General features: G+C 43.4%; 1 protein-coding gene across 1 annotated transcript in view; it reads left to right on the top strand.

The window, feature by feature from the left end:
- The window catches only part of LOC106560686 (netrin receptor UNC5A), a 246,842-nt gene that overhangs the window by 151,256 nt on the left and 69,520 nt on the right, over positions 1-26,066 (top strand). The window contains 1 exon segment of the mRNA XM_082956110.1: positions 1,570-1,803. Within this exon segment, the coding sequence (XP_082812236.1) occupies positions 1,570-1,803 (234 nt within the window).

The following is a 26,066-nucleotide window of genomic DNA, read 5'->3' as shown; positions in this document are numbered from 1 at the left end:
ACCACACACTCTGCCTGACCCCATAACCACATACGCTCTGTCTGACCCCATAACCACACACCCTATGTCTGACCCCATAACCACACACACACCCTCTGTCTGACCCCATAACCACACACACACCCTCTGTTTGACCCCATAACCACACACACACCCTCTGTCTGACCCCATAACCACACACACACCCTCTGTCTGACCCCATAACCACACACACACCCTCTGTCTGACCCCATAACCACACACCCTCTTTCTGACCCCATAACCACACACCCTAAGTCTGACCCCATAACCACACACCCTCTGTCTGGCCCCATAACCACACACCCTCTGTCTGACCCCATAACCACACACCCTCTGTCTGACCCCATAACCACACACTCCCTGTCTGACCCCATAACCACACACTCTCTGTCTGACCCCATAACCACACACTCTCTGTCTGGCCCCATAACCACACACCCTCTGTCTGACCCCATAACCACACACCCTCTGTCTGACCGCATAACCACACACCCTAGTCTGACCCCACTACCACACACCCTCTGTCTGACCCCATAACCACACACCCTCTGTCTGACTCCATAACCACACACACACTCTCTGTCTGACCCCATAACCACACACCATCTGTCTGACCCCATAACCACACACCCTCTGTCTGACCCCATAACCACACACCCTCTGTCTGACCCCATAACCACACGCCCTAGTCTGACCCCATAACCACACACCCTCAGTCTGACCCCATAACCACACACCCTCTGTCTGACTCCATAACCACACACACACCCTCTGTCTGACCCCATAACAACACACACACCCTCTGTCTGACCCCATAACCACACACTCTCTGTCTGACCCCATAACCACACACCCTCTGTCTGACATCATAACCACACACCCTCTGTCTGACCCCATAACCACACACACACCCTCTGTCTGACCCCATAACCACACACTCTCTGTCTGACCCCATAACCACACACCCTCTGTCTGGCCCCATAACCACACACCCTCTGTCTGACCCCATACACACACACCCTCTGTCTGACCCCATAACCACACACCCTCTGTCTGGCCCCATAACCACACACCCTCTGTCTGACCCCATAACCACACACCCTCTGTCTGACCCCATAACCACACACTCCCTGTCTGACCCCATAACCACACACTCTCTGTCTGACCCCATAACCACACACTCTCTGTCTGGCCCCATAACCACACACCCTCTGTCTGACCCCATAACCACACACACACCCTCTGTCTGACCCCATAACCACACACCCTCTGTCTGACCCCATAACCACACACTCTCTGTCTGACCCCATAACCACACACCCTGCCCCCATAACCACACTTCTGCCTGTCTATTCTCAGGATGGGCTCCATATGGGTGAAGCACTCAGAGCCGTACTGCTGTCTCAAACACACACACACACACACACACACACACACACACACACTAACACACACACACACACACACACACACACACACACACACACACACACACACACACACACACACCCTGCCCCTAACCCCACACCTCTCTCTCTCTATCCCCAGGATGTGTTAATGATGGGTGAGGAGTTGATCTCAGAGCCGTATTACTGTCAGTTGGAGGCAGAGACGTGCAGAGTGTTCTCAGAGCAGTTGGGTCGTTTCTCTCTGGTGGGAGAATCTCTAAACATGGCCGCGGCTAAGCGTCTCCGCCTCGTGCTCTTCTCTGACGCATACTGCTCTACCCTGGAGTATAACATCAGAGTCTACTGCATGGATGATACACAAGATGTCTTCAAGGTAAGGAACCTAGATACCTACACACCTATAGAACCCCATAGAGGTGCTGTTTCACCCACACACCTGTAGAACCCCACAGGGGTGCTGTTTCATCCACACACCTGTAGAACCCCACAGAGGTGCTGTTTCATCACACACCTGTAGAACCCCACAGAGGTGCTGTTTCACCCACACACCTGTAGAACCCCACAGAGGTGCTGTTTCATCCACACACCTGTAGAACCCCACAGAGGTGCTGTTTCATCCACACACCTGTAGAACCCCACAGAGGTGCTGTTTCACCCACACACCTGTAGAACCCCACAGAGGTGCTGTTTCACCCACACACCTGTAGAACCCCACAGAGGTGCTGTTTCATCCACACACCTGTAGAACCCCACAGAGGTGCTGTTTCATCCACACACCTATAGAACCCCACAGAGGTGCTGTTTCACCCACACACCTGTAGAACCCCACAGAGGTGCTGTTTCATCCACACACCTGTAGAACCCCACAGAGGTGCTGTTTCATCCACACACCTGTAGAACCCCACAGAGGTGCTGTTTCATCCACACACCTGCAGAACCCCACAGAGGTGCTGTTTCATCACACACCTTTAGAACCCCACAGAGGTGCTGTTTCATCACACACCTGTAGAACCCCACAGAGGTGCTGTTTCATCACACACCTTTAGAACCCCACAGAGGTGCTGTTTCATCACACACCTGTAGAACCCCACAGAGGTGCTGTTTCACCCACACACCTATAGAACCCCACAGAGGTGCTGTTTCATCCACACACCTATAGAACCCCACAGAGGTGCTGTTTCATCCACACACCTTTAGAACCCCACAGAGGTGCTGTTTCATCCTGTCTATTAAAGGCACTGGATATGCTGTACGGTTGATTAGACATCCTGCCGGAAATGTGCCTCCCGGACGCGTGAATGATCTAGTGTGTGTGTGTGTGTGTGTGTGTGTGTGTGTGTGTGTGTGTGTGTGTGTGTGTGTGTGTGTGTGTGTGTGTGTGTGTGTGTGTGTGTGTGTGGGGCAGTGTGCGCCCAACTTAAATTACCCCCCCCCCCCCTCCATGGGCCTTTGTCAAAAGCAGTGCACTATATATGAAATAAGGTGGCGTTTGGGACGAGCCAATGAGTGTTCTGAGTGGTTCATGTATCTGCTAAATGAATGTCTCTCTTTGTAACGAATGATAGAGCTGTGTGATGTCTGGATTACCAAACAACAGGACTACGTTTTAAATCACCCTGTAAAAACTACAACTCCCTAAATAGACTGAGGCTTACCACAGCAACGAGAGAATGAGAGAGACGAAGAGGCTAGTGCACGTTGGGGCCAGGGGGAGAGTGGGCCAGGGAGAGAGTGGGCCAGGGGGAGAGGGGGCCAGGGAGAGAGGGTCTCCAATTACATAGAATGAACTACAGGACAAAATACAAACCCTCCAACACCTGTGGTGTTGATGGTATCCTAAATTAAATGATAAAATATACAAACCACACATTCCAATTGGCTACATGGATTTTATAATGTCGTATGTTTTTCCCCCAACACCACTTTCCATCAATTTGTATAGCAGACCCTCATGCCAAATTGAGTCAAAAGCTTTTTTGAAATCAACATTGAAATTAACATCATCCTCAGCTCTGGCATCTTCCCCAGTATTTGGAACCAAGGCCTGATCACCCCAATCGACAAAGGTGGAGGCAAATATGACCCCAATAACCACCGTGGGATATGCGTCAACAGCAACCTTGGGAAAATCCTCTGCATTATCATTAACAGCAGACTCGTACATTTCCTCTGTGAAAACAATGTACTGAGCAAATTTCAAATTGGATTTTTACCAAAATACCGTACGACAGACCACATATTCACCCTGCACACCCTAATTGACAAAGAAACAAACCAAAACAAAGGCAAAGTCTGCTCATGCTTTGTTGATTTCAAAAAAGCTTTTGACTCAATTTGGCATGAGGGTCTGCTATACAAATTGATGGAAAGTGGTGTTGGGGGAAAAACATACAACATTATGAAATCCATGTACACAGACAACAAGTGTTTAGTTAAAACAGGCCGGTGGTGTGAGACAGGGATGCAGCTTGAGCCCCACCCTCTTCAACATATATATCAACAAATCTGCAGCACCAGGCCTCACCCTCCTAGAATCTGAAGTCAAATGTCTACTGTTTGCTGATGATCGGGTGCTTCTGTCCCCAACCAAGGAGGGCCTACTGCAGTGCCGAGATCTTCCACATGGATTCTGTCAGACCTGGGCCCTGACAGTAAATCTCAGTAAGAGAAAAAGAATGGTGTTCCAAAAAAGGTCCAATTCCCAGGATCACAAATACAAAGAGCACACAAAAAACTATACGTATCTCGGCCTAAACATCAGCGCCACAGGTAACTTCTACAAAGCTGTAAACAATCTCAGAGACAAGGCAACGCCATCAAAAGGAAAATAAAATTTGACATTCCCGATTAGGATCTGACTAAAAATACTTGAATCAATTATAGAACCCATTGCCCTTCCTAGTTTTGAGGTCTGGGGTCCGCTCACTGACCAAGAATTCACAAAATGGGACAAACACCAAATCCATAACAAAGCCATCACATACAGAGAGATGAACCTGGAGAAGAGTCCCCTAAGCAAGCTGGTCCTGGGGCTCTGTTCACAAACACAAACAGACCCCACAGAGCCCCAGGACAGCAACACAATTAGATCAAACCAAATCATGTGAAAACAAAAAGATAATTACTTGACACATTGGACAGAATCAACAAAAAAACTGAGCAAACTAGAATGCTATTTGGCCCTAAACAGAGACTACACAGTGGCAGAATACCTGACCACTGGGACTGACCCAAACTTAAAGAAAGCTTTGACTATGTACAGACTCAGTGAACATAGCCTTACTATTGAGAAAGGCCGCCATAGGCAGACCTGGCTCTCAAGAGACTACAGGCTATGTGCACACTGCCCACAAAATGAGGTGGAAACTGAGCTGCACTTCCTAACCTCCTGCCAAATGTATGACCATATTAGAGCCACATATTTCCCTCAGATTACACAGATCCACAAAGAATTTGAAAACAAAACCAATTTTGATCAACTCCCATATGTACTGTGTGAAATACCACAGTGTGCAATCACAGTAGCAAGTGACCTGTTGCCACAAGAACAGGGAAACCAGTGAAGAAAAAACACCATTGTAAATACAACCAATATTTATGTTTATTTATTTTCCCTTTTGTACTTGTACTATTTGCACATAATATGACATTTGAAATGCCTTGTGGAACTTCTGAGTGTAATGTTTACTGTAACATTTTATTGTTTATTTCACTTTTGTTTATTATCTATTTCACTTGCTTTGGCAATGTAAACATATATTTCCCTTGCCAATAAAGCCCCTTAAATTGAAATTGAATTGAATTGACAGAGGAGAAGAGAAAATATGAGGGGGATGGGGGGCGAGTGGAGGGGAGAGTAGGAAAAAGCAGGAGAAGAAGGGAGAAGAGGGGACAGATGAGAGTGGGAAGGGGGAGGGGGAGAGAGGAGGAGAGGGGAGAGGAGGGGAAGGGAGAACTGGTCTAGAACTAGACTAACAGTGATGAGTCAATGAGAAACCTGGCTATATACACAGAGTACCAGTACTGAGTCAATGAGTAACCTGACTATATACACAGAGTACCAGTACTGAGTCAATGAGTAACCTGACTATATACACAGAGTACCAGTACTGAGTCAATGAGTAACCTGACTATATACACAGAGTACCAGTACTGAGTCAATGAAAAACCTGGCTATATACACAGAGTACCAGTACTGAGTCAATGAGTAACCTGACTATATACACAGAGTACCAGTACTGAGTCAATGAGTAACCTGACTATATACACAGAGTACCAGTACTGAGTCAATGAGTAACCTGGCTATATACACAGGGTACCAGTACTGAGTCAATGAGTAACCTGGCTATATACACAGAGTACCAGTATTGAGTCAATGAGTAACCTGACTATATACACAGAGTACCAGTACTGAGTCAATGAGTAACCTGGCTATATACACAGGGTACCAGTACTGAGTCAATGAGTAACCTGGCTATATACACAGGGTACCAGTACTGAGTCAATGAGTAACCTGACTATATACACAGAGTACCAGTACTGAGTCAATGAGTAACCTGGCTATATACACAGAGTACCAGTACTGAGTCAATGAGTAACCTGACTATATACACAGAGTACCAGTACTGAGTCAATGAGTAACCTGAGAGCCCATTCCCACCTTCTGTAGCACCTTGCGGTTGGGTATCAAGCAGTTGCCATACCAAGCGTGATGCAGCCAGTCAAGATGCTCTCAATGGTGCAGCTATTTGACGATCTGAGAGCCCATGCCAAATCTTGTCAGCCTCCTGAGGAGGAAGACGTATTGTCGTGCCCTCTTTACGACTGTGTTAGTGTGTTATATACCACAGTATGAGTCATAATACACATAAAACCTAGCAGTCAAACAAGGAAATGGTTCCAATCGTTTTTTTCCACCATACCTTATTCCCGTAGAGGATTTTAGAAACACTTCAGATAAGGGCTATGTTTCAGGTCATTGTCCTGCTGGAAGGTGTACCTCCGTCCCAGTCTCAAATCTCTGGCATGATAACTGTAAATTTCTCTAGGACAAGGAGACTTTTATCAATTTATTTGCCTGTATTTAACCCTCAAAAATGAAAAGACTAATTAGCTGCTAATGTGGCTATCATAAGAACTACAAATGCCATGATGATTTGGACGAGACTGCCGAATCGAGGCAAAGCTAAGAATCTCTGGATTAACTACACTACATGACAGTATGTAACATGTGCTCGCAGAACATGTCACTCCAAAATCATGGGCATTACAATGGAGTTGGTCCCCCCATTTGCTTCTATAACAACCTCCACTCTTCTGGGAAAGCTTTCCACTAGATGTTGGAACATTTCTGCGGGGGACTTGCCTCCATTGAGCCACAAGAGCATTAGTGAGGTCGGGCACTGATGATGGGCAATTAGGCCTGGCTCGCAGTTGGCGTTTCAATTAATCTGAAATGTATTCGATGGGGTTGAGGTCAGGACTCTGTGCAGGCCAGTGAAGTTCTTCCACACTGATCTCGACGAACCATTTCTGTATGGACCTTGCTTTGTGCCCGCAGGCATTGTCATGCAGAGACAGGAAAGGGCCTTCCCCAAACTGTTGCCACAAAGTTGGAAGCACAGAATCGTCTAGAATGCAATTGTATGCTGTAGGGTTAAGATTTCCCTTCACGGGAACTAAGGGGCCCGAACCATGAAAACATCCCCAGACCATTATTCCTCCTCCACCAAACTTTATGGTTGGCACTATGCATTGGGGCAGGTAGAGCTCTCCTGGCATCTCCTGTTCTGCCTGCGGCTATGGAACCCTGACCTGTTCACCGGACGTGCTTGTTGCACCCTCGACAACTACTATGATTATTATTATTTGACCATGCTGGTCATTTATGAACATTTTAACATCTTGACCATGTTCTGTTATAATATCCACCCGGCACAGCCAGAAGAGGACTGGCCACCCCTCATAGCCTGGTTCCTCTCTAGGTTTCTTCCTAGGTTTTTGGCCTTTCTAGGGAGTTTTTCCTAGGGAGTTTTTCCTAGCCACCGTGCTTCTTTCACATGCATTGCTTGCTGTTTGGGGTTTTAGGCTGGGTTTCTGTACAGCACTTTGAGATATCAGCTGATGTACGAAGGGCTATATGAATAAATTTGATTTGATTTGATCCGCCAAACCCAGATTAGTCCGTCAAACTGCCAGATGGTGAAGCATGATTCATCACTCCAGAGAGCACGTTTCCACTGCTCCAGAGTTCAATGGCTATGAGCATTACAGCACTCCAGCCAACGTTTGGCAAGCTTGTGTGTGGCTGCTCAGCCATGGAAACCCATTTCATGAAGCTCCCGACAAACAGTTCTTGTGCTGATGTTGCTTCCAGAGGCAGTTTGGAACTCAGCAGTGAGTGTTGCAACCGAGGACAGGTGATTTTTACGCGCTACGTGCTTCAGCACTCGGCGGTCCCGTTCTGTTAGCTTGTGTGATCTACCACTTCGCCGCTGAGCCGTTGTTGCTCCTAGATGTTTCCACTTCACAATAACAGCACTTACAGTTGCCCGGTGCAGCTCAAGCAGGGCAGAAAGGTGGCATCCTACGACTGTGCCACGTTGAAACTCACTGAGCTCATCAGTAAGGCCATTCTACAGCCACTATTTGTCTACGGAGATTGCATGGCTGTGGGTGCTCTATTTTATGCACCAGTCAGCAATGGGTGTGGCTGAAATCGCCAATTCTGTGAGCTGTCTTGTGCAAGTTTTAAATTGACACAATACCTGATAGCAAAGGTGTCAGCTAGAGATGACTTGCAGGGATTTGTAGTCTTTTCTACTTTGATGCAAATCAGCATTTTTTAATCTGAGAGTAAATGAGCTGATTATATTGATAAAAGTCAGAGAGAAATTTACATGGTTATCAAAACGTCAGCCAGGGTAAGAAACACGAAATACAAAATATTATTTTAAGTGTTTCTAAAATTCTCAATGGGAAAAAATGTTTGATTGGAACCATTTCCCTGTTTGACCGCTAGGTTTTATGGGTATTATGACACCTTCACTGTAGGGCTCTATAGACCATGATAAATCCTTAGTGATGTGGACACCGAGGAACTGCTCCACTACATCCCCATTGATGTGAATGCGGGTGTGCTCGGCCCTCCGTTTCCTGTACACCATGATCAGCTCCTTTGTCTTGCTGACATTGAGGGAGAGGTTGTTGTCTTGGCACCACACAGCCAGGTCTCTGACTTCCTCCCTATAGGCTGTCTCATCGTCATCGGTGATCAGGCTTACCACCGTTGTGTAGTCGGTTAATGATGGTGTTGGAGTCGTGCGCAGTCGTGGGTGAACAGGGAGTACAGCAGGTGACTAAGCAGGCACCCCTGAGGGGCCCCCGTGTTGAGGGTCAGCTTGGCGGATGTGCTGTTGCCAACCCTCACTACCTGGGGGTGTCCAGTCACTAAGTCTAGGATACAGTTGCAGAGGGAGGTGTTTAGTCCCAGGATCCTTAGCTTAGTGATGATCTTGGAGGTTACTATGGTGTTGAACGCTGAGCTGTAGTCAATGAACAGCATACACACGTAGGTGTTCCTTTTCTCCAGGGGGGAAAAGGAAGTGTAGAGTGCAATAGAAAATGCATCATCTGTGGATCTGTTGTGAATTGGAGTGGGTCTAGGGTTTCTGGGATGATGGTGTTTGATATGAGTCATGACCAGCCTTTCAAAGCATTTCGTGGCTTCAGATGAGCGACAGTTATTTAGACAGGTTACCTTGGCTTCCTGGGCACAGGGACAATGGTGGTCTGGGAGAGGTTGAAAATGTCAGTGAAAGAGACTTGCCAGCTGGTCAGCATGTTCTGAGTACACGTCCTGGTATGTTAACCTGTTTAAAGGTCTTACATTGGCTAAGGAGAGCATGATCCAAAACAGCTGGTGTTCTCACGCATGGTCCAGTGTTGCTTGCATCGAAGCGATCATAGAAGGCATTTTGCTCATCTGGTAGGCTCGCGACACTCGGCAGCTCGCAGCTGGGTTTTCCTATGCAATCCATGATAGTTTGCAAGCCCTGCCACAACCAACGAGCGTCACAGCCAGTGTAGTAGAATTTGATCTTAGTCCTGTTTGTAGGATTTGCCTGACACTGTCAGAGTGCATAGCGGGATTTTATTTTAAGTGTCCAGATTAGTGTCCCACTCCTTGAAAGAGGCAGCTCTAGCCTTTAGCTCAGTGCAGATGTTGCCTGTAATCCATGGCTTCTGGTTGGGATATGTACTTACGGTCACTGTGGGGACGACATCATCAATGCACTTATTGATGAAGCCGGTGACTGATGTGGTGTACTCGTCAATGCCATTGGATAAATCCCAGAAGATATTCCAATCTGTGCTAGCAAAACAGTCCTGTAGCTTAGCATCTGTTTCATCAGACCACTTTCATTATTGGTACTTCCTGTTTGAGTTTTTGATTGTAAGCAGGAAACAGGAGGACAGAGTTATGGTCAGATTTGCCAAATGTAGAGCAAGGCTAGACCTTTATATGCTTCTCTGTGTGTAGAGTTTTTTCGCCTCTAGTTGCACAGGTGACATGCTAGTATAAATGAGGTAAGATGGATTTCAGTTTTCCTACATGAAAAATATAGAGAATCAGGGGGATAGAATTATGGTCAGATTTGCCAAATGGAGGGTGAGAGCTTTTGTACGTGTCTGTGTGTGGAGTAAAGGTGGTCTAGAGGTTTTTTTGTCCTCTGGTTGCACGTGACATGGTAGAAATTAGGTAAAACGGATTTAAGTTTCTCTGCATTAAAGTCCCCAGCCACTAGGAGTGCTGCCTCTGGATGAGCATTTTCTTGTTTGCTTATGGCCTTATTCAGCTTGTTGAGTGCAGTCTTAGTGCCAGCATCGGTTTGTGGTGGTAAATAGACGGCTAAATTATATTTATTACTCACATGAAAAATATAGAGGAAAACTCTCTTGGTAAATAGTATGGTCTACAGCAGGGTTCTCCAACTCGCGGCCAGCGAGCCGAATTTGGCCCACGGGTGGTTTTAATGAAAAAAAAATTCAAAAACATAAAAAAAAAAAACTTATTTTATTTTTTATTTGTTGTATTTTTTCATTATTGGACATAAAAGATTGTAAAAACACCAGGAAATTAGATCCAAGTGATGTTAATTTAACAAATATGTTCCCAAGTATTCCCAACAGAGTTGTGGACTCGAGTCACATGACTTGGACTCGAGTCTAACCCCAGTCAAAAATTCGATGACTTTAGACTCGACTTGATAGAAAATAAAATAACTTGAGAGACAACAGCATCGCCCTTGTAAAAAAACTGTAATAGATTGGCTAGTGAAGCGTATACTCGATACTCTGATTGGACCAGCAAACTGTCAATCAACACAGGTTGGGTGGTGACCTAGCAAACAGATGGCTGATTTGCTGTACAGTTCAGGCCAAAGGTTTTGAGAATGACAAAAATATACATTTTCACAAAGTCTGCTGCTTCACTGTCTTTAGATATTTTTGTCAGATGTTACTATGGAATACTGAAGTATAATTACAAGCATTTCATAGTTCATAGTTTTCCATAGTTTTAGACAATTTTTAATAGGTATTTCTCTCTCTCTCTCTCTCTCAATTCAAGGGGTTTTATTGGCATGGGAAACATATGTTAAAAATGCTAAAGCAGGTGAAGTAGACAATACACAAAAGTGAAATAAACAATAAAATTGAACAGTAAACATTACACTCACAGAAGTTCCAAAAGAATAAGGACCTTACAAATGTCATATTGTGTATACAGTCGTGGCCAAACGATTTGAGAATGACACAAATATAAATTTTCACAAAGTTTGCTGCTTCAGTGTCTTTAGATATTTTTGTGAGATGTTACTCTGGAATACTGGAGTATAATTACAAGCATTTCACAAGTGTCAAAGGCTTTTATTGACAATTACATGAAGTTGATGCAAAGAGTCAATACTTGCAGTGTTGACCCTTCTTTTTCAAGACCTCTGCAATCCGCCCTGGCATGCTGTCAATTAACTTCTGGGCCACATCCTGACTGATGGCAGCCCATTCTTGCATAATCAATTCTTGGAGTTTGTCAGAATTTGTGGGTTTTTGTTTGTCCACCCGCCTCTTGAGGATTGACCACAAGTTCTCAATGGGATTAAGGTCTGGGGAGTTTCCTGGCCATGGACCCAAAATATCAATGTTTTGTTCCCCGAGCCACTTAGTTATCACTGTTGCCTTATGGCAAGGTGCTCCATCATGCTGGAAAAGGCATTGTTCGTCACCAAACTGTTCCTGGATGGTTGGGAGAAGTTGCTCTCGGAGGATGTATTGGTACCATTCTTTATTCATGGCTGTGTTCTTAGGCAAAATTGTGAGTGAGCCCACTCCCTTGGCTGAGAAGCAACCCCACACATGAATGGTTCAGGATGCTTTACTGTTGGCATGACACAGGACTGATGGTAGTGCTCACCTTGTCTTCTCCGGACAAGCTTTTTTCCGGATGCCCCAAACAATCAGAAAGGGGATTCATCAGAGAAAATGACCTTACCCCAGTCCTAAGCAGTCCAATCCCTGTACCTTTTGCAGAATATCAGTCTGTTCCTGATGTTTTTCCTGGAGAGAAGTGGCTTCTTTGCTGCCCTTCTTAACCTCTTGGGGCTAGGTGGGACGCTAGCGTGCCACCTGTGGTGCACTCCATCAACAGCAGGTGCATTTCAAGAGCGGCAAATTTGAATCCAAATAAATGTCAAAATTCAAATTTTTCAAAAATACAACTATGTTACACCATTTGAAAGATAAACATCTCCTTAATCTAACCACGTTTTACGATTTCAAAAAGGTTTTACGGCGAAAGCATAAATTTAGAGTATGTTAGGACAGTACATTTACAAGAGTTGTGTGTAATGTTTTGTCAAGTCAAAGACAGGGTCACCAAAACCATAAAACCAGCTAAAATGATACACTAACCTTTTACAATCTCCATCAGATGACACTCCTAGGACATTATGTTAGACAATGCATGCATTTTTAGTTCTATCAAGTTCATATTTATATACAAAAACAGCGTTTTACTATGGCATTGATGTTGAGGAAATCGTTTCCCTCCAATAACCGGCAGTCAAGTCAGCGTCACAAATTAAATAATTAAAATTAGAAAACATTGGTAAAATATTATATTGTCATTTAAAGAATTATAGATTTACATCTTTTGAACGCAATCAACTTGCCAGATTTAAAAATAACCTTACTGGGAAATCACACTTTGCAATAATCTGAGCACTGTGCCCAGAAAAATACGCGTTGCGATACAGACTAGACGTCATGTTGGGGAGATCTAAAATCGAAAATACTATGTAAATAATCCATTACCTTTGATTCTCTTCATCAGATGTCACTTCCAGGTATCACAGGTCCATAACGAATGTAGTTTTGTTCAAAAAAGCTCATCATTTATGTCCAAAAATCTCCGTCTCGTTAGCACATGATGTAAGCCAGCCGGACTTCTCGTCATGAACGAGGGGAAAAAATATATTTCCGTTCGTTCAAACATGTCAAACGTTGTATAGCATAAATCATTAGGGCCTTTTTTAACCAGAACATGAATAATATTCAAGGTGGACGAATGCATAGCCTTTTATAACGTATTGGAACGAGGGTACCCAACATGAAGTAGCGCGCCAGGTGTCTAATGGGACATCACCGTTCCATGGCTCTTGTTCGGTCAGATCTCCCTCCAGAAGACTCAAAACACTTTGTAAAGGCTGGTGACATCTAGTGGAAGCAATAGGAAGTGCCAAAATATTCCTAAACCCCTGTGTTTTTCAATGGGAGAGGTTTAAAGTCAATACAACACATCAGGTATCCACTTCCTGTCAGAAAATGTCTCAGGGTTTTGCCTGCCAAATGAGTTCTGTTATACTCACAGACACCATTCAAACAGTTTTGGAAACTTTAGAGTGTTTTCTATCCATATATAATAAGTATATGCATATTCTAGTTACTGGGTAGGATTAGTAACCAGATTAAATCGGGTACATTTTTTTTATCCAGACGTGCAAATGCTGCCCCCTAGACCCAACAGGTTAACACCAGGTCATCCTCCAAAAGTCTTCGCCTCACTGTGTGCAGATGCACTCACACCTGCCTGCTGCCATTCCTGAGCAAGCTCTGTACTGGTGGTGCCCCGATCCCGCAGCTGAATCAACTTTAGGAGACGGTCCTGGTGATTGCTGGACTTTCTTGGGTGCCCTGAAGCCTTCTTCACAACAATTGAACCACTCTCCTTGAAGTTCTTGATCATCTGATAAATTGTTGATTTAGGTGCAATCTTGCTGGCAGCAATATCCTTGCCTGTGAAGCCCTATTTGTGCAAAGCAATGATGACGGCGCGTGTTTCCTTGCAGGTAACCATGGTTGACAGAGGAAGAACAATGATTCCAAGCACCACCCTCCTGTTGAAGCTTCCAGTCTGTTATTCGAACTCAATCAGCATAACAGAGTGATCTCCAGCCTTGTCCTCGTCAACACTGACACCTGTGTTAACGAGAGAATCACTGACATGATGTCAGCTGGTCCTTTTGTGGCAGGGCTGAAATGCAGTGGAAATGTTTTTCTGGGATTCAGTTCATTTGCATGGCAAATAGGGACTTTGCAATTATTTGCAATTCATCTGATCACTCTTCATAACATTCTGGAGTATATGCAAATTGCCATCATACAAACTGAGGCAGCAGACTTTGTGAAAACTATATTTGTGTCATTCTCAAAACTTTTGGCCACGACTGTAAAGCTATAGGATCGGGTGAAACGTCAACGTCAAATTATAGGAAGAGAGGACTACCATAATAAATAAATATGCAGCTCCCAAAAATGTTGTTGATCAAGAATATTAACTGTTTACTTTGCAATCTCATCAGCAATGGGCAACAACTATATTAGCATAGGCCTACTGGTATTTTGGTATGCAACAATTACTAGCATAGTGTCACAGACGTCGTATTGATTAGACCAAAATGCAGGCGGAATGTGTATACTCATCTTCTTTTTATTTGGCAGAAAGAAGGAAAACCAATACAAAACACACGTATACAAAAATAACGACGACAAACAGTCCTGTAAGGCATACAGCTATACACAAAACACTCTAAACAAACACACCCCTGCCACGTCCTGACCAAACTACAATAAAAAATAACCCCTTATACTGGTCAGGACGTGACACATAGGCCTACTGGTATTTTGGTATGTAACAATTACTAGCATATGCCTACTGGTATTTTGGTATGTAACAATTACTAGCATAGGCCTACTGGTATTTTGGTATGTAACAATTACTAGCATAGGCCTACTGGTATTTTGGTATGTAACAATGGCTTGAAATGTATCATTTACTTATGAAGCTCGTATTTGGAATTTATTTTAAATGAATTATTACTGTGGCGAAGACGCACCATAGGCGCGGCTCTTCACCTCTACTCTCCGAACTCCAGCTGCCAGTGAAGAGGGCATTTTGTTTTCTCTTGTTTAAATGTTTGCTGTTGCTTTCACACGTTTAAATGCATAGGCCCTATGTGGTCATTATATATTCTATCTAATACTACAATAATTGCTAGCGTTTCATCATTCCATACCCGTACCGTTTATTGCAACATGTAGACATTTCTGTTTCACATTTGATAGGCCTACAATACATTTTGATTTAGCCAACCACTTATTATCCTCTGAGTGGGCGCAATATTTATTGTTCACGTAAATATTCAAAAGATTCATGAGGTAGAAGTGCTGTTTATTTAATTCAATGTATCGTTACCTTTGTTTATATTTCCCAGGGTGCCGTGTGCCAGAGTTCGTGGGTCTGTGTCCTACAGTGCCTTGCAAAAGTATTCATCGCCCCTTGGCATTTTTCCTATTTTGTTGCATTACAACCTGTAATTTAAATTTATTTTTATTTGGATTCCATGTAATGGACATACACAAAATAGTCTAAATTGGTGAAGTGAAATGAAAAAAATAACTTTTTTTCAAAAGAATTACAAAAATTAAAAACGGAAAAGTGTTGCGTGCATATGTATTCACCCCCTTTGCTATGCAGCCCCTAAATAAGATCTAGTGCAACCAATTACCTTCAGAAGTCACATAATTAATTAAATAAAGTCCACCTGTGTGCAATCTAAGTGTCACATGATCTGTCACGTGATCTCAGTATATATACACCTGTTCTGAAAGGCCCCAGAGTCTGCAACACCACTAAGCAAGGGGCACCACCAAGCAAGTGACACCATGAAGACCAAGGAGCTCTCCAAACACATTAGGGACAAAGTTGTGGAGAAGTACAGATCAGGGTTGGGTTATAAAAAATATCTGAAACTTTGAACATCCCACGGAGCACCATTCAATCCATTATTAAAAAATTGAAAGAATATGGCACCACAACAAACCTGCCAAGAGAGGGCCACCCACCAAAACTCACAGACCATTCAAGGAGGGAATTAATCAGAGAGGCAACATAGAGACAAAAGATAACCCTGAAGGAGCTGCAAAGCTCCACAGAGTATCTGTCCATAGGATCACTTTACGTCGTACACGCCACACAGCTGGACTTTACGGAAGAGTGGCCAGAAAAAAAGCCATTGCTTAAAGAAGAAAATAAGCATGTGGGAGATAAGCATGTGGGAGACTCTCCAAACATATGGAATAAGGTACTCGGGGTGATGAGAGCTTTTTGGTGATCAAGGAAAACACTATGTCCGGCGCAAACCCAACACCTCTCATCACCCCGAGAACACCATCCCCACAGTGAAGCATGGTGATGGCAGCATCATGCTGTGGGGATGTTTTTCATCGGCCGGGACTGGGAAACTGGTCAGAATTGAAGGAATGATGGATGGCACTAAATACAGGGAAATTATTGAGGGGAACCAGTTTCAGTCTTCCAGAGATTTGAGACTGGGATGGAGGTTCACCTTCCAGCAGGACAATGACCCTAAGCATACTGCTAAAGCAACATTCAAGTGGTTTAAGGGGAAACATTTAGATGTGTTGGAATGGCCTAGTCAAAGCCCAGACCTCAATCCAATTGAGAATCTGTGGTATGATTTAAAGATTGCTGTACACCAGCAGGAACCCATCCAACTTGAGGGAGCTGGAGCAGTTTTGCCTTGAAGAATGGGCAACAATCCCAGTGGCTAGATGTGCCAAGCTTATAGAGACATACCCCTAGAGACTTGCAGCTGTAATTGCTGCAAAAGGTGTCTCTACGATGTATTGACTTTGGGGGGAATGGTGAATAGTTATGCACCCTCAAGTTTTCCAGGTTTTTTTGTCTTATTTCTTGTTTGTTTCACAATAAAAAATATTTTTGCATCTTCAAAGTGGTAGGCATGTTGTGTAAATCAAATGATACAAACCCCCCCAAAAAATCTATTTTAATTCCAGGTTGTAAGGCAACAAAATAGGAAAAATGCCAATGAGGGTGAATGCTTTCACAAGCCACTCTATGTCTTTGTCATTCTGGTTGTGCATAAAATGAGCGTGCCCGCCTCATTGCACTTAGGAATAGGCTACGTGGCCTGCGCTCCACACTTTGGAGTCACAACGTTGAATAAGAGAAAAGTATTGTTCCATGTATGCATGGTGTTAAAATAGTAATAATCATTAAGTCTGATTAAGACCAATGTAACAAATGTAATAATGGATGTTTCAATAGCTTTTTACATTGTAGAACCAGTTTATTGGTAGTAATTGCCAATTGGGTTATTATATAGTCCTGGTGGCCAAGTGCTGATATTATGAAGCCTACCTGTCGAGCTCCGAACAGATTCTATTTGGTTTCTCAAGGGGAGGCTGTGCAGTCTTGCCCTCTACCTGTGTCCGTTCAGATGGGGCAGGGCCTGATACAGAGGCTATTTATTTTGGCCTGTTTATATTTGATAAATCTACTTGTATATTTTGTATGATCCTGCGGCGGCCACGTTCGCCATTGGATCACCAAGACTAAATAAATGTCCAATCTGAACCCGTCAACCTGACTTGTCTTCTGAACCCATCAACCTGACTGGTCTTCTGCTGATCTAAGGCTCTTATTACTAATACAAGGACTCCATTTTACAACTATATCATCAAAATGTGTGAGAAGGGCTGTCTGGTAGCCTCAATAAGTAGACAAAGATTTGTAGTTCAAAAAGTTATTGCAAAGTTATTATTTATTTTTTACTTGAGACTTTAAAAAACTTGACTCGACTTGACTTTCTCTTAGAATGTACGTCTTGGACTTGACGCGATTCTTGACCCGTTCTACTCAGGACTCGACTTGAGACTCAGACCTTGTGACCTGAGACTTGCTTGTGACTGGAATAATAGTGACCTGGGCCCACACCTAATAGACAGACACGTGATCCTATACAAATGGAAACAAGGTTTGAAATAATTATGTTTTAGTCAAACATTATATCTGTTTGGGCTTCTTGCAGTCAATTTGCAGTCTACAAATTATCCGTAATTATAAACTGGGTGGTTTGAGCCCTGAAATCTGATTGGCTGACAGCCGTGGTATATCAGACCGTATACCACGGGTATAACAAAACATTTATTTTTACTGCTCTAATTACGTTGTTAACCAGTTTATAATAGCAATAAAGCACCTCGGCACCTTGTGATATTTGGCCAATATACCATGGCTAAGAGCTGTGTCCAGGCATCTTTAGCCGTGATATATTGGCCATACTGTATACCACACCCCCTCGTGCCTTATTGGTTAATTATGTTCCAATTGTTGATCCTATTGGTCTAAAGCTTATCATGATGTATTCTAACTCAGTTGAGTAGAAACCTAGAGACTTCCTGAATATTAGAGATCACACACCAGCTGTTGTTAACAAAGAGATCACACTCCAGCCTCCTTGAGCCTGACGCTGCCGTCCTGTCCTGCCGAGCCAGATGTATATTATCCATGTCCTTTGTTCAGCCAAGCTTCCTAGAAAACATAGGATATTAATACAATTCTTCAGGTCCCGTTCATAGGATAGTCTCGAACGGAGCTCGTCCAGTTTGTTCTCCAGTGATGGTACGTTCTCCAATTGAACAGATGGCAGAGGGGGTTTATATACTCACCGTCGTAGTTTCATCAGGGCGCAGCCGCACGTCGGCCTCTATGTCACCGTCTCTTTCTCTTCCGAGTGTCGGGGATTAGGGCCTGGGTGAGAAATCTTCATCTAAATGGAGGTTAGTGATCACTGTGCTGACGTCCAGAAGTTATTTTTGTCATGGTGAAAACATTATGTGAAAAAAAAAGTTAAGATCAGCAACAACAACAGAAAGAGTTGGTTGGGAGCTTGTAAAACAGATGCTATAGAGGAGAGGAGAGGAGAGGAGAGGAGAGGAGAGGAGAGGAGAGGAGAGGAGAGGAGAGGAGAGGAGAGGAGAGGAGAGGAGAGGAGAGGAGAGGAGAGGAGAGGAGAGGAGAGGAGAGGATGCAGGATAAAACAACACTATTGATGCAGGCTAAAACAACACTATTGATACAGGATAAAACAACACACTAATAATGCAGGATTTATATATTCATTTATAATGCAAGATACAAACAACACTATTGATGCAGGATAAAAACAATACAATATTGATGCAGGATAAAACAACACTATTGATTCAGGATCAAACAACATCATTGATTTACCAACCCACTGCAACAAACTATACCCTTTTCACACTACTGAGCTGAGCTGAGCCAAAGCCAAACTGAGCTTAGCTGCACTGGTCTGGTATTGCAGCCTCCATATTTGCTGGAACGAACAATGTGTTAATTGGTCTTCTGTTTGGGAATGTCACAAAGAACATAGGATTCAATAGAGAATGAGGTTATGATTTACTGCCGTAAAACAGATACATCTCCCAGAGATGTAAACTCCAGTATTTGTCATGGTGTAAACTGGCATCTCAATTCACAACCTGACCTGGAGCGTGAGCTCAATTCTCTCCTCCCTCCTCCTCAGCTCTCTGATTGGCTCATTTCAGACAGACCTCCCCCACTTCCCTCAGCCACATCCCTCCTCTCCTCCCTCCTCCTCCTCTGCTCTCTGATTGGCTCATTTCAGACAGACCTCCCCCACTTTCCTCTCCTCCGCCTTCCTCCTCCTCCTCCCCTGTTCATGGCTAGAGTTCTACAGTCCTCCGCAGAAATCAGCACCCCCTTCTGAGAGCAGATCAGACACTCCACCAGACTGAAGTGGAGTGGGAGACACCACTTCTGGCTGGAGGGGTGACGGAGGGAGAGGAGTCAATGACAGGAGAGAAGGATCACAGGGGGTGTCTGGTAGAGAGCTGAGAGAGAGACTCTCCTTTTAATTTACAAATTAAGTTTTTCAAATTAAATCTTAACAGGCTACTCAGAGGCGTTCCCTGAGGGAGGGAGGCTGGAATTACTGCCTGGTTATCCCCTCCGTATGGAGCGAGGGAAGGGAGGAAGAGAAAGAGTGAGAGAGAAACGGCAGGGAAGAGACTGATGGGGAACCTCATGGTGTGTGGCAGTCAAGCGAAACCACAATCAGGACAAAATTAGCCCCCCACACACACACCCACACCCACACCCACACACACGATGTCATGTGTTGACAGGACCATATCTCATGATACTAGGGGAGGACACGGCCATTTAATGACATCCTGCATGTGGATGTAGTTTGCTTTATTGTGTGTGTGTCTGTAAAGGTGTGTGCGTCTGTAAAGGTGTGTGTGCGTCTGTACAGGTGTGTGTGTCTTGCCGAGAGATCAGAGCCTGTTCTGTGCTCCCCTCTCTTCTGTTCTGTTCTCTCTCCGGTGCCTCCAGTTTTTTGGCTGTCAGTCATTCTCAGTCGACAGGCCTGCGTCAACCAGAGAGCTGCTACCACACACACACACACACACACCAACAGTCAGCCAACAGAATCTTTCCCACAAACACACAGCGTCTCTCATCTCCCAGTTAGGACTGTTATTGTCTTTGATGCAGAGTGTGTGATACTGAGTGTGCTGTGTCTCTTGGGGGTGCGATGACATTTCCCTGTGATGCTCTGCATATGTGATCCAGCTGTATGTTAGCCAGACAGCTCCTATCGGGACCAATTAAGTTAATATTTAATGTGTCCGCCATCCTCTATTGGACTTCGCCAGGGCTGGCGGTTAGCTGACTGGCTCGCTGCACACCGGATAACGTGTGTTGGTCGAGTGTGTGGAGAAATGGTGCTGCATATGCTAACTGTGTGTGTGTGTGTGTGTGTGTGTGTGTGTGTGTGTGTGTGTGTGTGTGTGTGTGTGTGTGTGTGTGTGTGTGTGTGTGTGTGTGTGTGTGTGTGTGTGTGTGTGCCTCTCCGTGTGCTAGTGTAGAACATGAGGATGTGTGAAAACAGCGAATAGAAAAGCGAAATGCTTTTCACGTGGCGCCGACTGGTAAGACGCTTCTGGAGAACGATCACGTGTGCGAGCAACGCAGACCTCATGGGCTCAAATCCTCTGTATGAATCAGAAGGAAGTGGTACTCTGGAAGCGAGCAGTGTAACACCCTTCACATTAGCTCCTCTGTACACAGCTCAGACCTGAGGGACATGGTGGTCATTAGCCTGAGGGAGACTGTGGTTATTGTGTCAAACATTTAGCCATTCTATATCTGGGTTCGAACACTTGTCGTACGACTCGCCAAAGTTTAGATTGTCATGTTGTTAGTTTATTGTTTAGTTAAGATTAAAGGCCTTATGTCACGTTGATAGTTTATTATTTAGTTAAGATTAAAGGCCTTATGTCACGTTGATAGTTTATTGTTTAGTTAAGATTAAAGGCCTTATGTCACGTTGATAGTTTATTGTTTAGTTAAGATTAAAGGCCTTATGTCACGTTGATAGTTTATTGTTTAGTTAAGATTAAAGGCCTTATGTCACGTTGATAGTTTATTGTTTAGTTAAGATTAAAGGCCTTATGTCACGTTGATAGTTTATTAAGTTAAGTTGACATCAGGGGGATTGTAACATACTCTGTTTCACTGAAACATGGCTCTCTCGGGATAAGCTGTCGGAGTCGGTACAGCCACCGGGATTCTTTGTGCGTCATGCCGACAGAAAGAAGAAGGGCGCGGGTGTATGTTTCATGATTAATGACTCATGGTGTAATTGTAACAACATACATGAACTCAAGTCTTTTTGTTCACCTGACCTAGAATTCCTCACAATCAAATGCCGACTGTATTATGTCCCAAGAGAATTCTTGTAGATTTTTTCTCACAGCCGTGTATATACTACCTCAAGCAGATACCACAACAGCCCTCAAGGAACTTCACAGGACTTTATGACAACTGGAAACCATATATCCTGAGGCTGTATTTATTGTAGCTGGGGATTTTAACAAAGCGAATTTGAGAACAAGGCTACCTAAATTCTACCAGCAGATTGACTGTAGCACTCGTGAGGACAATACACTAGATCACTGCTACTCTAACTTCCGCGATGCATACAAGGCCCTCCCCTGCCCTCCATTCGGGAAATCTGACCACGATTCCATTTTGCTCCTCCCTTCCTATAGGCAGAAACTCAAACAGAATGTACCCGTGACAAGGTATATTCAACGCTGGTCTGACCAATCGGAATCCACGCTTCAAGATTGTTTTGATCATGCGGACTGGGATGTGTTCCGGGCAGCCTCAGAGAATAATATTGAGTTATACCCTGATTCTGTGAGTGAGTTTATAAGGAAGTGTATAGGAGATGTTGTACCCACTGTGACTATTAAAACCTACCCTAACCAGAAACCGTGGATAGATGGCAGCATTCGCGTAAAACTGAAAGGGCGAACCACCGCATTTAAACATGGCAAGGTGACTGGGGATATGGTTGAATACAAACAGTGTAGTTATTCCCTCCGTAAGGCAATCAAACAGGCAAAACGTCAGTACAGAGACAAAGTGGAGTCGCAATTCAACATCTCAGACACAAGTATGTGGCAGGGACTACAGACAATCACAGACTACAAAAAGATAACCAGCCACGTCACGGACACCGACGTCTTGCTTCCAGACAAACTAAACATCTTCTTTGCCAACTTTGAGGATAATACAGTGCCAGTATTGTTCCTGTTCCCAAGAAGGCAAAGGTAACTGATCTAAATGACTGTCGCCCCGTAGCACTCACTTCTGTCATCATGAAGTGCTTTGAGAGACTAGTCAAGGATCATATCACCTCCACCTTACCTGTCACCCTTGACCCACTACAATTTGCTTATCGTCCTAATAGGTCCACTGACAATGTAATCGCCATCACACTGCACACTGCCCTATACCACCTGGACAAGAGGAATACCTATATAAGAATGCAGTTCATTGACTACAGTTCAGCATTCAACACCATAGTACCCTCCAAACCATTCAGAAGGCAAGGTCAGTACAGGTGCATCAAAGCTGGGACCGAGAGACTGAAAAACAGTTTCTATCTCAAGGCCATCAGACTGTTAAACAGCCATCACGAACACAGAGAGGCTGCTGCCTGCAGAATCATTGGCCACTTTAATAAATGGATCACTAGCCACTTTAATAATGTTTCCATTTCTTGCATTACTCATCTCATATGCATATACTGTCTTTTATACCATCTTAGTCTATGCCGCTCGGTCATTGCTCATCCATATATTTATATATTCTTATTCCATTACTTAGATTGTGTTTATTAGGTAGCTATCGTGGAATTGTTAGATTACTTGTTAGATATTGCTGCGCTGTCAGAACTAGAAACACAAGCATTTCGCTACCCTTGCGATTACATCTGCTAACCATGTGACCAATGCATGTTGATTTACTTCCTATTTACATTACATAACTGATGTTCCAGCTGTTTGGATTATACGTTTGCAAAATAAAAAAAAATAAAAAAACAGTTTTTTGCATTGTCATTATGGGGTATTGTGATGCCGTTATGGGATATTGTGTGTAGATTGTAGTTATTAGAATAAGGCTGTAACCTATCAAAATGTGGAAAAAGTCCAGGGGTCTGAATACTTTCCGAATGCGCTGTACATAGCTGCCTGTAAATATTTACATAGTTGCAGTGGTGGAAAAAGTACTTCATTGTCATACTTGAGTAAAAGTAAAGATACTTTGATAGAAAATGACTCAAGCAAAAGTGAAAGTCACCCAATAAAATACTACTTGAGTAATAGTCAAAAAGTATTTGGTTTTAAATGTACTTAAGTATGAGAAGTAAAAGTATAAACCATTTCAAAATACTAATATTAAGCAAACCAGACTGCATAATTATTTATTTTCTTTTTTATTGACGGATAGCCAGGGGCACACTCCAACATAATTTGCTAACGAAGCATTTGTGTTTAGTGAGTCCGGCAGATCAGAGGCAGTTGGGATGGACCAGGGATGTTCTCTTGTTAAGTGTGTGAATTGGACCATTTTCCTGTCAAAATGTAACGACTAGATAGTATAGAGAGATAAAACCATAAGGTAGATACGGTTTTATCTCCCCATACTTATGGTTTTATCTCTCTATACTATCCTATCTACCTTATGGTTTTATCTCTGTATCCTATCTACCTCATGGTTTTATCTCTCTATCCTATCTACCTTATGGTTTTATCTCTCTACACTATCTACCTTAAGGTTTTATCTCCAAATACTATTCTAAGGTAGATAGTATAGAGAGATATAACCATAAGGTAGATAGGATAGAGAGATACAACCATGAGGTAGATAGTATAGAGAGATATAACAATGGAGGCGGATGAATGGCACGACAATGGGCCTCAGCATCTCATCACGTTATCTACATTTTACATTTTAGTCTCTTATCCACAGCGACTTACAGTTAGTATATTAATCTTCAGATAGCTAGGTGAGACGACCACATATCACAGTAGTTAGTATATTCAGATAGCTAGGTGGGACAACCACATATCACAGTAGTTAGTATATTCAGATAGCTAGGTGGGACAACCACATATCACAGTAGTTAGTATATTCAGATAGCAAGGTGGACAACCACATATCACAGTAGTTAGTATAGTATATTCAAATAGCTAGGTGGACAACCACATATCACAGTAGTTAGTATATTCAGATAGCTAGGTGGAACAACCACATATCACAGTAGTTAGTATATTCATCTTCAGATAGCTAGGTGGACAACCACATATCACAGTAGTTAGTATATTCATCTTCAGATAGCTAGGTGGACAACCACATATCACAGTAGTTAGTATATTCAGATAGCTAGGTGGGACAACCACATATCACAGTAGTTAGTATATCCTGTTAGGTCTAGGGGGCAGTATTGACACGGCTGGATAAAAAACGTACCCGATTTAATCTGGTTACTACTCCTGCCCAGTAACTAGAATATGCATATAATTATTGGCTTTGGATAGAAAACACCCTACAGTTTCTAAAACTGTTTGAATGGTGTCTGTGAGTATAACAGAACTCATATGGCAGGCAAAAACCTGAGAAGATTTCCTGCAGGAAGTGGCCTGTCTGACAAGGTGTCGTTCTTCTTGCCTCTGTTTATTGAAGACTGAGGATCTCTGCTATAACGTGACACTTCCTACAGCTCCGATAGGCTCTCAGAAGGCGGCAAAAAGCTGAATCGTGGCTTTGCAGGCTCTGGCTGAAAAAAAGTAGCGCGTTTGGATAGTGGCTGGTTACAGTACTGTGAGACTCAGGCGCGTGCCCGCGTCGACCGAATGCTTTGTTTTCTTTCCTCTGTTTACCTAAACGCAGATTCCCGGTCGGAATATTATCGCTTTTTTACGAGAAAAATGGCATAAAAATGGATTTTAAACAGCGGTTGACATGCTTCGAAGTACGGTAATGGAATATTTAGAATTTTTTTGTCACGAATTGCGCCATGCTCGTGACCCTTATTTACACTTCGGATAGTGTCTTGAACGCACGAACAAAACGCCGCTATTTGGATATAACGATGGATTATTTTGGACCAAACCAACATTTGTTATTGAAGTAGCAGTCCTGGGAGTGCATTCTGACGAAGAACATCAAAGGTAATCAAACTTTTGTAATAGTAAATCTGACTTTGGTCAGGGCTAAACTTGGTGGGTGTCTAAATAGCTAGCCGTGATGGCTGGGCTATCTACTGAGAATATTGCAAAATGTGCTTTCACCGAAAAGCTATTTTAAAATCGGACACCTCGATTGCACAAAGGAGTTCTGTATCTATAATTCTTAAAATAATTGTTATGTTTTTTGTGAACGTTTATCGTGAGTAATTTAGTAAATTCACCGGAGGTTTGCGGGGGGTATGCTAGTTCTGAACGTCACATGCTAATGTAAAAAGCTGGTTTTTGATATAAATATGAACTTGATTGAACAAAACATGCATGTATTGTATAACATAATGTCCTAGGTGTGTCATCTGATGAAGATCATCAAAGGTTAGTGCTGCATTTAGCTGTCTTCTGGGTTTTTGTGACATTATATGCTAGCTTGAAAAATGGGTGTCTGATTATTTCTGGCTGGGTACTCTGCTGACATAATCTAATGTTTTGCTTTCGTTGTAAAGCCTTTTTGAAATCGGACAGTGTGGTTAGATTAACGAGAGTCTTGTCTTTAAAATGGTGTAAAATAGTCATATGTTTGAGAAATTGAAGTAATAGCAT

The sequence above is a fragment of the Salmo salar genome, chromosome 09, assembly GCF_965601325.2.
Source record: "Salmo salar chromosome 09, fSalSal1, whole genome shotgun sequence".
Classification (NCBI taxonomy): Eukaryota; Metazoa; Chordata; class Actinopteri; order Salmoniformes; family Salmonidae; genus Salmo; species Salmo salar.
This window is presented reverse-complemented; position numbering and strand designations above follow the sequence as displayed.